The 14291-nt window shown below is 33.9% G+C and overlaps 1 protein-coding gene across 1 annotated transcript in view; it reads right to left on the bottom strand.

Annotated features, from left to right (window-relative positions):
* Nucleotides 1–367: 367 nt before the first annotated feature.
* LOC137630082 (dorsal-ventral patterning protein tolloid-like) overlaps nucleotides 368–14291 on the bottom strand; it is a 21059-nt gene continuing 7135 nt past the window's right edge. Inside the window, exons 4-7 of the mRNA XM_068361564.1 lie at nucleotides 12735–12877; nucleotides 10700–10916; nucleotides 7792–7940; nucleotides 368–1671 (exon numbers count right to left, since the gene is read on the bottom strand). Coding sequence (XP_068217665.1) covers nucleotides 1542–1671; nucleotides 7792–7940; nucleotides 10700–10916; nucleotides 12735–12877 — 639 coding nt within the window. The 3' untranslated portion in view covers nucleotides 368–1541. The remainder of the gene's footprint in view (nucleotides 1672–7791; nucleotides 7941–10699; nucleotides 10917–12734; nucleotides 12878–14291) is intronic.

The raw sequence follows: 14291 nt of genomic DNA, 5'->3' as shown, positions 1-14291 counted from the left end.
TATATATATATATATATATATATATATATATATATAATGTATATACTTTATATATATATATATATATATATATATATATATATATATATATATATATATGTATATATATATATATATATATATATATATATATATATATATATATATATACATTTTACTAAAACCCACTCAGATTATTATGCAAATTTTTTATCTCTGTGACATTTAGAGGGAATCTAATTGATTATGAAAATAACAGATGACCCACATTTTCATTTTTTCTATCAGATTTCCTTATTTGAGATAAAAAGGCTATATTGTGTTTACCTTGGAGATTTTCTTTCTATGCATTCCTACTTTTTTAAGGATTCAATTAGAGACTTATAGCTGATGCCAACTTATATTTCCAAGTTCAGTAGGGTGGTATAGTATTCATACAGTATTTTTTCAAGTTATCTGTTTATTAGACATGAGTGAAAATATTGATATGTCTTAATATTTTTCATTAGTCTGGTTAATCTCCTCCCTTTTGATAAAAATAATAATATTAATACTTTCAAGTTAAGTTACTGTCATATAACTCGGGTGTTCTTCGATTGTCATTTTTAATATTAGTCATCGTAGGTAAAAGAATAGATTATTATTTTGTATGTCCAGTGTTGGAACACAAGGATACTCTCTATAATCTGTACTTTCTGTGGAGTACTAGTCAGCAAAGTTCATAATTGCATTGATGAAGTAATTACATCACTTGAAGCCTGCATGTATTTCCAGTCTAGGGCAGTCTAGAAAATGCCCTGCCGTTTAGTTGTGCTAATTCAGTAGGAAGGTAACAATTTTAAATTAACTCTGGGTAGTATTTGATTAACAAAATGGTATAAGAATTTGGCAGTAAAGACATTGAATATTCAACCTTTTTTGTGATTATTTTCTTTTTAAAGCTTTTTGACTAACAAGCGTAACTCATTGGGTATAACATATCGATCTCATAGTTACTGTTTTTAACTTTTGCATTAAAAACTGTAAAGGATAAATTCTCTCTTTTTTTCAAAAAGTGTTAAACTTTTAGTCAGATAACATCTTTATCCAAGAACATATACTGTTCAGTATACCCAAAATAATTTTCACACCAGTACATTTGTAGATTATAAGATTTTTTGTATTAAGTGCATTTCCTTTTGAAAGATATTACTTGTGGCTCTTATGACTACAGAATTGTATTTTATTGTGGTTGTGCCTTAATTGATTTTCTCAATAAAAATATTTTATCATTTCCAAGGTACAGAAACATAATGAAATATACAGAATTAGCATTTATTAGTATTTAATAGTTTGCTGAATGCACTACAAATTTCTTGATCAATTTTAGTTGTAAACTTGAAAATATTTTTTATGATGAAAATTTCAATCTGCATCTCATATAATTCTCAGCCCATTAGTATTACAGAATTTAATGATGATAGCTTTTATACCAATTGGATCTCTGGGGTTATTGGAAGAAGGGCAATAAAGAAAAAGGAAGACAAAGATTGGAGTTAGAAGTAAGTTGTCTGGTAGGTTATCTACTTGAAAAATTTTGCCAAGAGAAGATCTTTGGTCTTTTGTACAAACTTTATACTGCAGTTCATTCCAGTGTGTACGTTCACAACGTCATTTGTTCTGAAGTCTAAAAATGCGGTGTTGCTAGGAATCCTGCAAGAAAAAGAAAAGGGAATACTAAGACATTCTCATGATTCATGGAAATGAAAATAATATCTTTGTCAGTAAATATACATAAAGACTAAAAACACAGGGCCAATTAAAAAAAATTAATTTAGAGGTAGAAAAAAGTTTAGTTCACAAGTACTCTAGCATAGACAATTTATGGTAGTCAAAAGGTGCCGTATGATTTAAAATGGTTTACGTAGGTCAATGATTTATGTTTTTAAACTCATACATATTGCATAAAGGTCTTATCCCTGAAAGGGAAAATTAAATCAAGATGGTTAAAAAAAGCTAGATGGGAAGAGACCAAAGTAAAATGAAAGTAAATAGCAGAAAGCAAAACTGCTTGGATATTGATGGGATATTCTCAAGAACCATTATTGACAATTACAGTACACTGCACAAGGTTTAATGTATGTTAAAACCCATTGTGTAATCAAACTTTGTAACTGCATTTGTTTCTTTCCACAAAATATTTTACTTATGTATGGTCTTATTCATATTTTTCCTGAAAAATTAATTGAGTATTTTTTATTCTAGAATTCTAACTTCTTCCTTTTAGTCATGCAGTTGTACTTAAAATTATTTTCTGTTATAATATCCCTCTCGATCTTCTTCCCCTAATAGGTTCCTTCCAAGCCCTTCTCACTCTCTCCCCACCTCAATAAATGCCTCCACAATGTCTCAGTCGTGACATTCTTTATCACTTCTCTAAACTTTATTATGCCTATCATTTTTTTTATTTCATAATTTTCCAATCTTTTAAGCAATTATATTCCCATAATCCACCTCAGCATTCTCATATCTTTTCTCTTAAGCTTTGCTTCTTCTTTTCGTTTTATAGCCCACATTTCCAATCCATACAGTAACACTGGTTGCATTACTATGCTATAGATCTTAAATTTTGGTTTGATTAGCATTTTCTCATCACATACCACACCTGCTACCTTCCTCCTCATCCTCTAGACTACTTTTATCATATTTTTAACTTCAGATTCACATCCTCCCTCCGGCCTTGTAGTAGATCCGAAGTATCTAAATGGTTCCACCTGTTTTATACCGAGCCTCTACGTTTATATATGACTATTCTGTCCCGATCTTCCTTACTGTTCGGCATAGCTTCAGTCTTATCCACATTTACTCTCAAGCCACCCCTCTCCAAAGTCTCTTGCCACTGTGCAACCCTTCTCTGTAGCCTTCCTCATTTTCCGCAGTAATCACCAAATCATCTCCATATAGCAATTCCGATGAATCTTCATTTCTGATCTCTTTACTGAACACATAGATGACTACCCCAAATAAAAACGGCTTAATGCTGACCCCAGGTGTAATCTAACACTTACTTCAAAGGTTTCTGTTTCCCCAACAACTGTTATTACTTTTGTCCTTGTTCTTTTGTACATCATCTATACCATTTTAACCAACTTCTTCGGGACTTTCCTTTTCATCAAGTACCAAGTCATCACTTCTCTTGTCATTCTATCATTAACCTTCTCTAGACCTACAAAGGCACAGAAGAGCTTCTGGTTTCCCTCTAGCCTCTTTTCCCATAGCTTCCTTACTATAAAGATGGCATCCTCAGTCCCTCTCTCCCTCATGAATCCCTACGGCTGTTAAGTAATCTTTACAGTATCTCCCAATCTCTCATCTAGTACCCTATTAAAAACTATCCGGAGAAAAGCTCCGGGCAATCTAAAGCAAGCAAGAAAGCAAGTCGTTTGTCATTATATCCTCTTCCCATATTTCTCTTAATAAATTCAACATACATTCTTCCCCTCTGTAGCGAGAATCATGACTATTTCAATTTGAAACTTTGCTTTACTATTTTTCATTGTTTTCTATGCCCGCCTCACTTCTGTATTCCATATCTCCATCACTGGCTCCTCCACCCTTTGTGCTTCTCCCAGCTGCACCTCCCCATTTTTTTGTATTCAATAGTGTTTCAAAATATTGTCTCCGTCTCCTCTTGATGTCTTTATTCCTGTACATTATATTTGCATCTCTATCCTTGATAACTCCCAGTTACCCCAAATCCTGTCTTTGCCTTTTCCTCAAGTTTGAAATCTTATAGATAGCCTTTCCTCCTTCCCCTGTTCTTAGCCTTTCGCTCAATTGCTCTACTCCTCTTCCAATAGCTCTACCTACTTTCCTTCTAGAATCCTTTTCTTCTTCTCTGTATCATTCCTCGCACCATGTTGAATGCCTTAATTTCCAGTCCTTAAATGTCTTTGATTTTCTTTTAACTGACTCTTGCACCTCTGTTCCAACACCAGTTTCCTCCTTTTGACACACCATGTCCTCTGGTTGATCCCACTAATTCATACGTTTCCCCTACACATATTTCTTTGATACCTACCCAGATATTCCCATTGTTACCCTGTTCACTCTCTGTTTAACCCATTAAACTCTCTCTCTCTCTCTCTCTCTCTCTCTCTCTCTCTCTCTCTCTCTCTCTCTCTCTCTCTCTCTCTCTCTCTCTCTCTCTCTCTCACAATATTCCTAAATTGCATCCTTTTCTCCTTTAGGATCACAAACCTTAATTCTAGATTTCCTCTTTCTCTTCTAAGTTTTTTTACCTCTCATTTTAAAATCCATCAATACAGTCTATGTTGTTTAACATATGCTTCCCGCAAAATCACTTTCCAGTTCATCACACTCACTTTAAAGTTCATCACATTGTTTTTGTCAGTTCCTCTAACCAGGATGTAATCTATTTGTCTTTCCACTCCTCCACTTTCATAGGCTATCAGGTACTTATCCAACTTCTAAACCTGGTCTTCATACATGTCAGTTCAAAACTCAGTCATCATAATATATACTCCCCATTTCTAATTCCAAACCTAAGGTCTCCATGTACGTACCTCCTCATATCCTTCCCTTCTCTTCCCTACTCTGCCTTTCATGTCTGCTCTTATGATTAGCTTCTCATCCTCTTTCACTGTTTTAATAGCTGCCTCAAACTCTTGTCTGGACAATTTTTTTTTTCTTGGCAACCCATCTGAGGGGCATATGCTGTAATTATATTTAGTATCTGAACCCCTATTGTAATTTGAAAGTTTAAAAAAATAATTTATTCTCTTTACTTCTACTACTTTTTCCTTCCAGTTATTTTCTATTATGACCCCCACTCCATTTCTTCCCTCTCGCAACCCTCTGTAATAGAGCTTATACCCATTTCCTATCTCTCTAGTTCCATATCCTGCAATGTATTAGTACAGGGATGGTCTTTGTCTGATCCAAAAGTGACTGGTTTGGGTTTATGTCCCAATAATAACTGCTTAATGTTGAACAGTGACTGAAATGTTTGAACTAGAATTTACTTTTGGAATTAAAGCTTCCTCTAACAATCCTTTCAGACTTTGACTTTCTTTCTTTGTAAGTGTCAGTATCTTGCACATTTCTAGCCAATGCTAGTTTCTTGTTTCTTAAGAGGTTTGTCTTAAGTCGGTAGTGTGAGTATTTTCCAGGTTCGTTGAATGTTGAGTGAAACAAGACCTGAAAAGGTTATTGAAAGGCTGGGGAAGTCTGGATGTGACCGTTGAAGTTGTAAAAGGCAATTAAGATGATGAAAAAACGAGACCAAGACTTGACTGGATTACAAGTAAGATGCAGTTTTCTGGAGATGAGGTGATTGAGTGATTGACTTTAATGTATGTTTGGCGTAGGGAAAGGCCCTGTGAGTGAAATATTGTTCCATTTTATAAAAGAAAACGTGATAAAGGCAACTGCAAGAGTTATGGAAGGTATAACATTTCCTGATATATTGTTATGTGTGTGGTACGTTTTGATTAAGAGAATCATGTAGGTGGCAAAAGAGCTGATAAGGGAAGAACATTGTGGGATTAGGCAATTATGATGGTGTGGAAATCAATGATAAGTATGAAACAGAATGTGAGAAGTTTTAAAGTTGAAGAAAATTGTTTTATGTAGCATAGATGGACTTAAAAACTCATGATAGAGTCAACAGAGAGGGCAATGCGAAGTGATTGAGAATGTATATAGAGGATAGGTTGTTGAGGGCAATTAAAAGTTTTTTTTTTTATAATGGAAGGGAAGTGTGTTAGCTGGAATGCGACTGGTCTGGCATGAAAGGCGGTCTGGGATGAATATATGTTGGGCCTCCATGACTGCTCAACATTTTTATGGGTGAAGGTATGCACTGAGTCAGAACAGTAGATATGAGTTGTGCATCGGTCGTGGAATAATTAATGTTTTAAAATAATGATGTTCCAACTGAGGAATGTGAAGAAAAATTGCTCCTTTCTTAAGATTGTTTAAAATGGAATACAAGAGGAAAAAGTTAGAGTAAATGGGAACATAAATAAAGTAATAAAATGAGTTGTGAATGGGATGTGAAATGGTTTATGTTAGCAGATTGTCCTGTTAATTTGGGAGACTGGAGAGAAATTGCAGGATCTAATTGTTTGAAAATGTCAATGAGAAGAAAAGGTTAGAGTAAATGTTAACAAGAAAAGGATAGTGTGTGTCAATGGAAATGAGGAATATATCATTATGAATTATATGGAAACTGGAAGAATTAAGTGGTTGATTTATATAAGTATCTTGGAGTAAGTATTATGGATAATGGTAAGATGAGAGAAGAGGGAAGTTACAGAAGAGGAGAATCAAGAAAGGTTATAGGATTTAGGCAAAAGATTAGTAAGAGAACTATAGTCAACTTATTTTAATGAGGCGCATTTGCACCGACTCGCAGCGGTTCCCCTTTAGCTCGGGAAAGTTTCCTGATTGCTGATTGGTTAGAATTATCTTGTCCAACCAGTCAGCGAACAGGAAACTTTTCCGAGCTAAAAGGGCACCGATGCGAGTCGGTGCAAATCTGCCTCGCTAAAAAAAAAATTGACTATAGTTGCATTGTGGAAACATAAGGGATAATTGAACTACCTCTCCTTTATGAAAATGAATTACTGATGTTGAATGCGACTAGAAGAGAAAAGATTGAAGCTGTTGATATGAACTGTCTGTTTACTATATGTAATGTAAGAGTAAATTGTAGGGAAAACATTGTGAAGAATAAAAGAAAAAGGTGAAAAAATTGACATCAGAGTATTTTAATGCGGTTCGGTCACATGGAATGAAATGATGGCACCAGGTCTAGTAAAAAGCTAGGAGGTAGATGAAAAGAGAAGACTCGAAGTGATTGAATAAACTATGTGAAAGACTATTTGGAAGGGCATAGCCTTGGTGTCCAGAAAGAGCATTAGTGCCTTAAAAATGGTATTGAATGTCCAGTGTATGTTGAGCGGTCCGATGTCTTGTTTATGAGTCTTTAGTGTAGATGTACTGTTTAATGCTGTGTTAGTTTTATTGCACAATGGGTGGTTCTACAATTCAGCTTAATTTTGAACACACACACATATATATCTATATATCTATCTATCTATCTATATATATATATATATATATATATATATATATATATATATATATATATATATATATACAGTATATATATATATATATATATATATATATATATATCTATCTATATATATATATCTATATATACAGTATATATATATATATATATATATATATATATATATATATATATATATATATATATATATATATATATATATATATATATATATATATATATATATATATTATTTATATGATCCACAATTCAGCTGAAATGGCAGCATTTGTTGTTATATATATATATATATATATATATATATATATATATATATATATATATATATATATATATATATATATAAAACAAAAACAACGAATGCAGCCATTTCTAGTCCGCTGCAGTGCAAAAGCCTCAGACATGACCTTATGCATGTCGAGGGTTTGACCAGTTTTCATCATCATGCTGGCCAGCTGTAGATTGGTGAGGGAGGGAGATTTTAATCTGAACGCTCATAGCAAACCAACTTAGTATGGGTAGACCCGACTAGTATAGCTTTGCTGATCATGGCAATACACTAATCCTTTCACCACGTTAAGGTATCCCCACTCAGAAAGGGACACACACACACACACACACTCACACACACACACACACACACACACACACACACTTTTTGATTCTAACAACTGAATATTTGATTAATTTACATTTGTTCGTTCACTTACCTGATGCGTTTGTTTTGAAGTGAATTACCGCAGTAAATTTCGTTTACGGGTCCTCCTATTATTTGAAGACTGTCCGTGCAACGGGACTTCTTTGGTTTTTCTAGGTCAAACTCATGGCATTTTATAACTATTTCCTGGTCTTCAGGGCCCTGAAAGCGATAAAATATTAACTTTAGTGACCTAATACATTTAAGTTACAATATTTTCAAGACTGTATGGTAGTGACATTGCTACAAAACCTCTTTACTACTGATACAGTAATACATGTGCATGATGATATTTAAGTAGGATATCACACAGTCTGACAATAATTTACTTAGTCATCTCTAAAATTTGCATTATTTCTTATCATAATCAAGATTATAATATAAAGTTAATCATATCTCAATTTTATGCAAGATCATTGCTAATGTGAGGCCACATGCTGAATAATTTGTTGAAAGCTCTCTCTAACTCATCTCATAGATTTTACTTTGCAAAGTATAACTTCATTTCATTTTAATAAATAGCAAATAGATTGTTGTGAGCTTATTTGATAGCTATGAACATAAAGATGGCGATGAAATGGTTTGGAAAACAAAAACTCGGAAATTGAGAAAATAAAGCAAAAAAAGTTTCAGTAACCTATAGACTGATGGATAACCAATAAAAGAACCCACGCGGAAATATGCAACACCATTGTTAAAAGATGTAGAGAAAAAGAGATATAGTGGTGGTTGAGTCCAGATGTCAAATGGAAGTTGAAGAGAATAAGGTAGCATCCAACCTCTGGCACAGAACATTCAAACAAGAAAATAGAGATGTAAGCTACAGTACACAATTAGAAGAGAAAGAAGGCAAAGCAGCTGGTGCGAGGAAACAGAATCTTACTGAGGAATTAAATCTGAGTATTAACATAGCAAACGGGAAAGAAAAAATACTGAGGATTGAAAAGTAACTGGCGGAAGATGGAAAGTATCTGAGGGGGATAAAGTGCATGATAGAAGGAACAGGAGAAATTTTGCATAAAGAAATGAATAATGGAATTATTTAAGAAGTGTTTTTTGATGTAATAAGAGAATAAGAATGAGCTGGAAGAAGTCGTAATGTCAGAAAGCTTAATAAAGAAACGATATCTGAAAAGGTTAAGACCATAGAAAAGGCGAATTAGAAAAAATAAAACCACCTGGAATAAGTTATTTGTCAAAACCAGCTGAAAAACTAATCGGTGATGAATAAATCAGAATTTTAAATCCTAGCTAAGGAAGTGGTGACAATCGAAGAATAGGAAAAAGAATATGGTAATAATAATGAATAATAATGTGAAAAAGGCAAAGGAATAAAGTACAATATGGAAATTAAAGAGAAATAAGATGGAATAAGTTTGCTGCGGAAATACAAGAGAAATAATCAATGAAAACAGGCTAGCCTATGTGGGGAGACAATTACAGAAATAGTACCATACGCGTATGAAATTATACTTTACATCATATTCATTAACCTTGCAATGGTAATTGACAAAGTAGGCAACCTAGACCAACAAGATGATGGTCATTGTTAACGTATACCATACTTTGAAAATAGGTATAGCTAGTGATGCTGGTGTACAGTCACTCATATAAGTTGATGGATGTCCGGGTGTTTAAGAGAGATTTCCATTTCACCCCTTTCTGGACGACAGGTGTCTGGGAGTGCGAAAACGGTCAACTGTACAGTATAGTAATTGAACATTTGACCGGTCTCGCGCTCCCAAACACCTGTCGTCCAGAAAGGTGTGGAGTATAAATCTCTCTCAAACACCCGGACATCCATAAACTTATATGAGTGACTGTACCTTAACAGAAGGTGCTGTGTGTAGGCAGTTGGTTGCATAACAACAATTTGAGATAAACGCTGGTAGCCATGAGGGACCAACCATTAGTCCTGTATTGTTTAACATAGTAATTCAGGAAGCTTCAAAGGAGTGAAAAACGAAAAGCCCATATCAGTTGCTACATACAGAAAATCAATTGTTAACAAGAGAATGAGGGGAAGAGCTGTTAGATATTTTAAAGTTGCAAGGATTGATTAGAAAGTACTCAAAGTAATAGTAAGGAAAACAAAGTATATAATTAATGGAAGTGCAACCAGGAAGAAGACCGCCTATTAAATATGTGAAAGGTGTGATGGACTAGAACTATGCATTGAATGTAACAGATGATGGCATTGGAGATGCCCAATATTAAAAAATAGGCAAACAGGGAAGCAGGCAAAGAAATGTATTTTCTTACGGTGTAAAGGAAGGCATGAGATTCCTGGTTTTACGAATTCAGTAAGAAAACTAGTTGCATAGCAACTGCCTGTATGATATTAATTGCAACACTACCAGTAAATAAGAAAAATATTCTTAGCAGTGAGAAAAATAGAAAAAAATATTTGTTTTATATATGCAAGGTCTACTAATTTCTACAGCAAAGATATGAACACAAACAATGTAAGGGGAGATTGTAAAAAGCTGTAGCAGTTGAGTTGAAGATTCGTGGCTAGAATGTGGTTGAAAGATTAATGAAAATAGTTAAGTTGAGGAGCGATAGAGTGACTTCAGACCAGAGAATAGCCATGTTTTGAACTTGTGATAATTGTGCATGAGGGATATTTAATCAGAGAAGTTGTGCAAACAACAGTAGGAAAACAAAGAACATTATAAAATCCCATTCATATAATTTTAAAAAATGAAGGCCAAGACCAGATGGGAACGCTGACGAAAAGTGCATACAGAAAGATGGAAGCATGTGGAGAAGTTATTTCACTTGAGACTTAAAAGGAAAATCTGATTGAAAAACAATAAAGAGTATACTGAATGCTTCTTTACTGTCAATTAACCCAAGTTGTAATATATTAGAAGAGATATAGATTGCTCAAGAAACTAGGAAAGAGTAATTGACCGTACTTTCACCACCCAGAAGCAGTTGATGTCCCTTGGATAAGGTTGTGGGAAATCAGGCGTCGTGACAAAATCATTTATGGTAATTTGGCCACCGCACAGGAAATGAGGCTCAACCAACATTTGGAACCCGCTCCCAGTTGCTCCGTTCCTTCCAACTGTCAGCTCTATAACCAGGATATCTTCAGTTGTGTGAAAATCAAATGTGATGTTCCCACAATACCTTGAAAAAATAGATATATAGTGTTATTGTTAGAATGTATTCAGTTCACAATTTTACATACACGTAGCACAAACCAGGTTTCAGGGAAGTAGGTTAGATAAATGTGCTAAAATAAGTATCGGTCTTTTTGCCTAACGATGGACTACCATTTGTTTGTTGTGCTCAGAGATTTCTAATGGACCCTCAATGTCATTGTTTATGAGTATCGGTCTCATAGATATGCATTGTTATGGATAAAAACTTGGAAGGCCTTAAAATTACACAACTACTTCCAATTATTGAATGGTTGAAGAACTATAATGCGTTAGGCAAGCTAGCAGACAATCATATTTGGATTGATAAACAAAATGTCAGTCTCAGAACTAAGTGTTTAAGCTTATTTGTAGTGTTAAACTGCCTTTCAGTAACGAGAATTATGATAATTAATTTACAAACATTGCCGGTCTTTTTTTTCAAATTCATGCTTCCTTTATGTATCTTTATAATCACAGTACCCCATTTTTTCCACCTCATATCAAGCTAGTTACTTCATCTATCATTTACGTGTAAATTGCTCTCATCGCCTGGTCTTTTAATTAATTGTATTTGAGTTTTGAAGTAAAAAACTAGGAAAAAATACACCTTCATTATTGAATACTAATGCGTTATTACGTGAAAGTATTTAAAGCCAATTGTTCCTGTTTTCTTGTTTTATATGGCGTCTTAAAATTAGCATGCAGTATTCCAATTATAATCACAATATACCGTATTCTCTCTTAGCTGCATATTTTATAATAGTTTACGGTAAAAAATCCCCGCCTTTCTCGGCTCCCAAGTTTTCTGTCTTCACTCCGAAGAGTTATTTGGGTAACTAATATATTCGTTATTTTGTAATTACAGTAGCTTTATGCTTGAAGATTTTGATAGGAGTAACATATCATCCAATTATTTCACATTCATCAATCATTCTTAAGACTGTAGTATAATATATAACCGTTCTTTATCACGCTTTTTTTTTCATTCATGCCTATTCTTCCTTATCTGTAATCACTGATCAGTGTTTGTAATGCATATTTTGTATCCACAGTGTGAGTGGTTCTTAGTCGACTTTGCCTCTGTGAAATTCCATTTTTTTTTAACTTGCGGTCACTTTCAGTTTGGGGAGACAATTGTGTATTTGAAAGGGGTGGGGGAGAGTAGTGCTTTCAGCTTTTGCATGAAACTATATTAATTTGGTGGCCTGATAGTGTGATAGAATAGCTAAGAATGAACAATTGTTTGTTCATTGACTTTATTATTATTATTATTATTATTATTATTATTATTATTATTATTATTATTATTATTATTATTATTATTATTATTATTATTGTTGTTGTTGTTGTTGTTGTTAAAAATTGAGCTATAAACATATATATATATATATATATATATATATATATATATATATATATATATATATATATATATATATATATATATATATATGCGTGTGTGTGTGTGTGTGTGTGTGTGTGTGTGTGTGTGTGTACATAGGTGTTTGAGGGTGCATGTACGAAAAAATATATAGTGTATTGATAAACCATTCTTGTACATAACCTTAATATAACTTATAATAGCGTTGAAAAATGAACCTCAGGTGTTGTGCCAAACGGACAAAAAAAAATTAATAGCGTTGAAAAATGAACCTCGGGTGTTGTGCCAAACGGAAAAAAATGATAGCGTTGAAAAATGAACCTCAGGTGTTGTGCCAAACGAAAAAAAGAACCAAGTCATATGACTGCAGCATTTCTGCCAAAACAAATACTGAAAAAAAAAAATAAAATTTTCGGCTCTTACTTCTCCAAAGATCCAAGCTCGTCGTCAAGGACATCTTCATCAGCCACCGATACATACGAAGATGCGCAATTTCTGGAGTTTCTAGCATCTTGGATGTCAACATAACCTCTCGCCCTGAGGCCGAAGTTCTGGATGCCTTCATCCTGAAAAAAAGAAAGGAGATATCGGTTTGACAATAAATTTGTCTGTTGTGTATTTAAAGGGACTTTTTATAGATATTTTGGACTTAATTTACAAAGAGAAATACGGGTGATGCACACCAAGACTTCTCAATTAACTTGAAGAAAATAAAAGCAAATAAAAGCTATATATAACATGAGGATTAGATAGGTATGCAACATCTGAAAAGGTCAGTTAAAATTTACACACGAGTAACAATGCAAAAGCCCCTTGACCATCAGGAATAAAAAATGTTTTCCCAAGAAGAGCCACTGAAAAAGTCGCTAAGTGTTACGTATTTTGTAACATTTCGGCAAGCAGAACTTTGTCCATTAACACAGCATGCTCATTACACTGGTCTTCCCCTTTGGTCCCAGAATAAGCCCAGCCTTTTTATTTATTGTTATTCATTAGCAGCAACTTTATGAAATACTAATGGACTGACCAGTTGTTTTGAAAGCTCGATGAAGGAAATTATTAAAGTAAAAGAGTGAAAATAATTAGGATAAAAATTATATGCAAAGGAAACGGTTATGAACGACACTTTGAAAAAGCATGAACAAATGAAATTGTTTGAGCTTGTTATTAAAATGTTAAGTAAGTTGGGTAAAATCAATAAATGGCAGGTTAGCTCCTAAGAGAAAAATCAACAACGGAATTATTATTATCATTAAATGCTAAGCTACAACCCTAGTTGGAAAAGCAGGATGCTATAAGCCCAGGGGCCCAACAGGGAAAATAGCCCAGTGAGGAAAGGAAACATGGAAAATGAAATATTTTAAGAACAACAGCAACATTGAAATAAGTATTTCCTATATAAACAATAAAAACTTTAACAAAACAAGAGGAAGAGAAACCAGATAGAACAGTGTGCCCGAGTGTACCCTCAAACAAAAGAACTCTAGCCCAAGACTGTGGAAGACCATGGTACAGAGGCTATGACACTACCCAAAGACTAGAGAACAATGGTTTGATTTTGGAGTAGATTTTCAAGTGAGTACCACTAAAAAGAAACGGTATTGTAGTATATATTTGTCGTAAAACGATACAGGTCTACGACCCAGTACTGGGACACAAATGTACGGTAGATAAGGACTGCGAGTGCAGAGGATACCAGGAATGCTCATGGAGCTAGCAAAGAAGGCCCCTGGGAGCTATTGTATGCTGATGACCCTGTGTTAACAGCAGAGATGAGGATAACTAGTATTTCATATTTCAAGTGCTGCAGTAAATAGTGAAATGGAGAGGAAGTGGATTGTAAATTAAAGCTATAAAACAGCTAATGGTGATTGAGAATAAAGCAAAAGAAAAGTAGCCATGTACAGTAGATGTTGCAAAGATATTCGTGGGAACTTTGTGTTATTCATGCGATGTAACAGATTGAATCACAATACGCCC

Source organism: Palaemon carinicauda, chromosome 38, assembly GCF_036898095.1.
Source record: "Palaemon carinicauda isolate YSFRI2023 chromosome 38, ASM3689809v2, whole genome shotgun sequence".
Lineage (NCBI taxonomy): Eukaryota > Metazoa > Arthropoda > Malacostraca > Decapoda > Palaemonidae > Palaemon > Palaemon carinicauda.
This window is presented reverse-complemented; position numbering and strand designations above follow the sequence as displayed.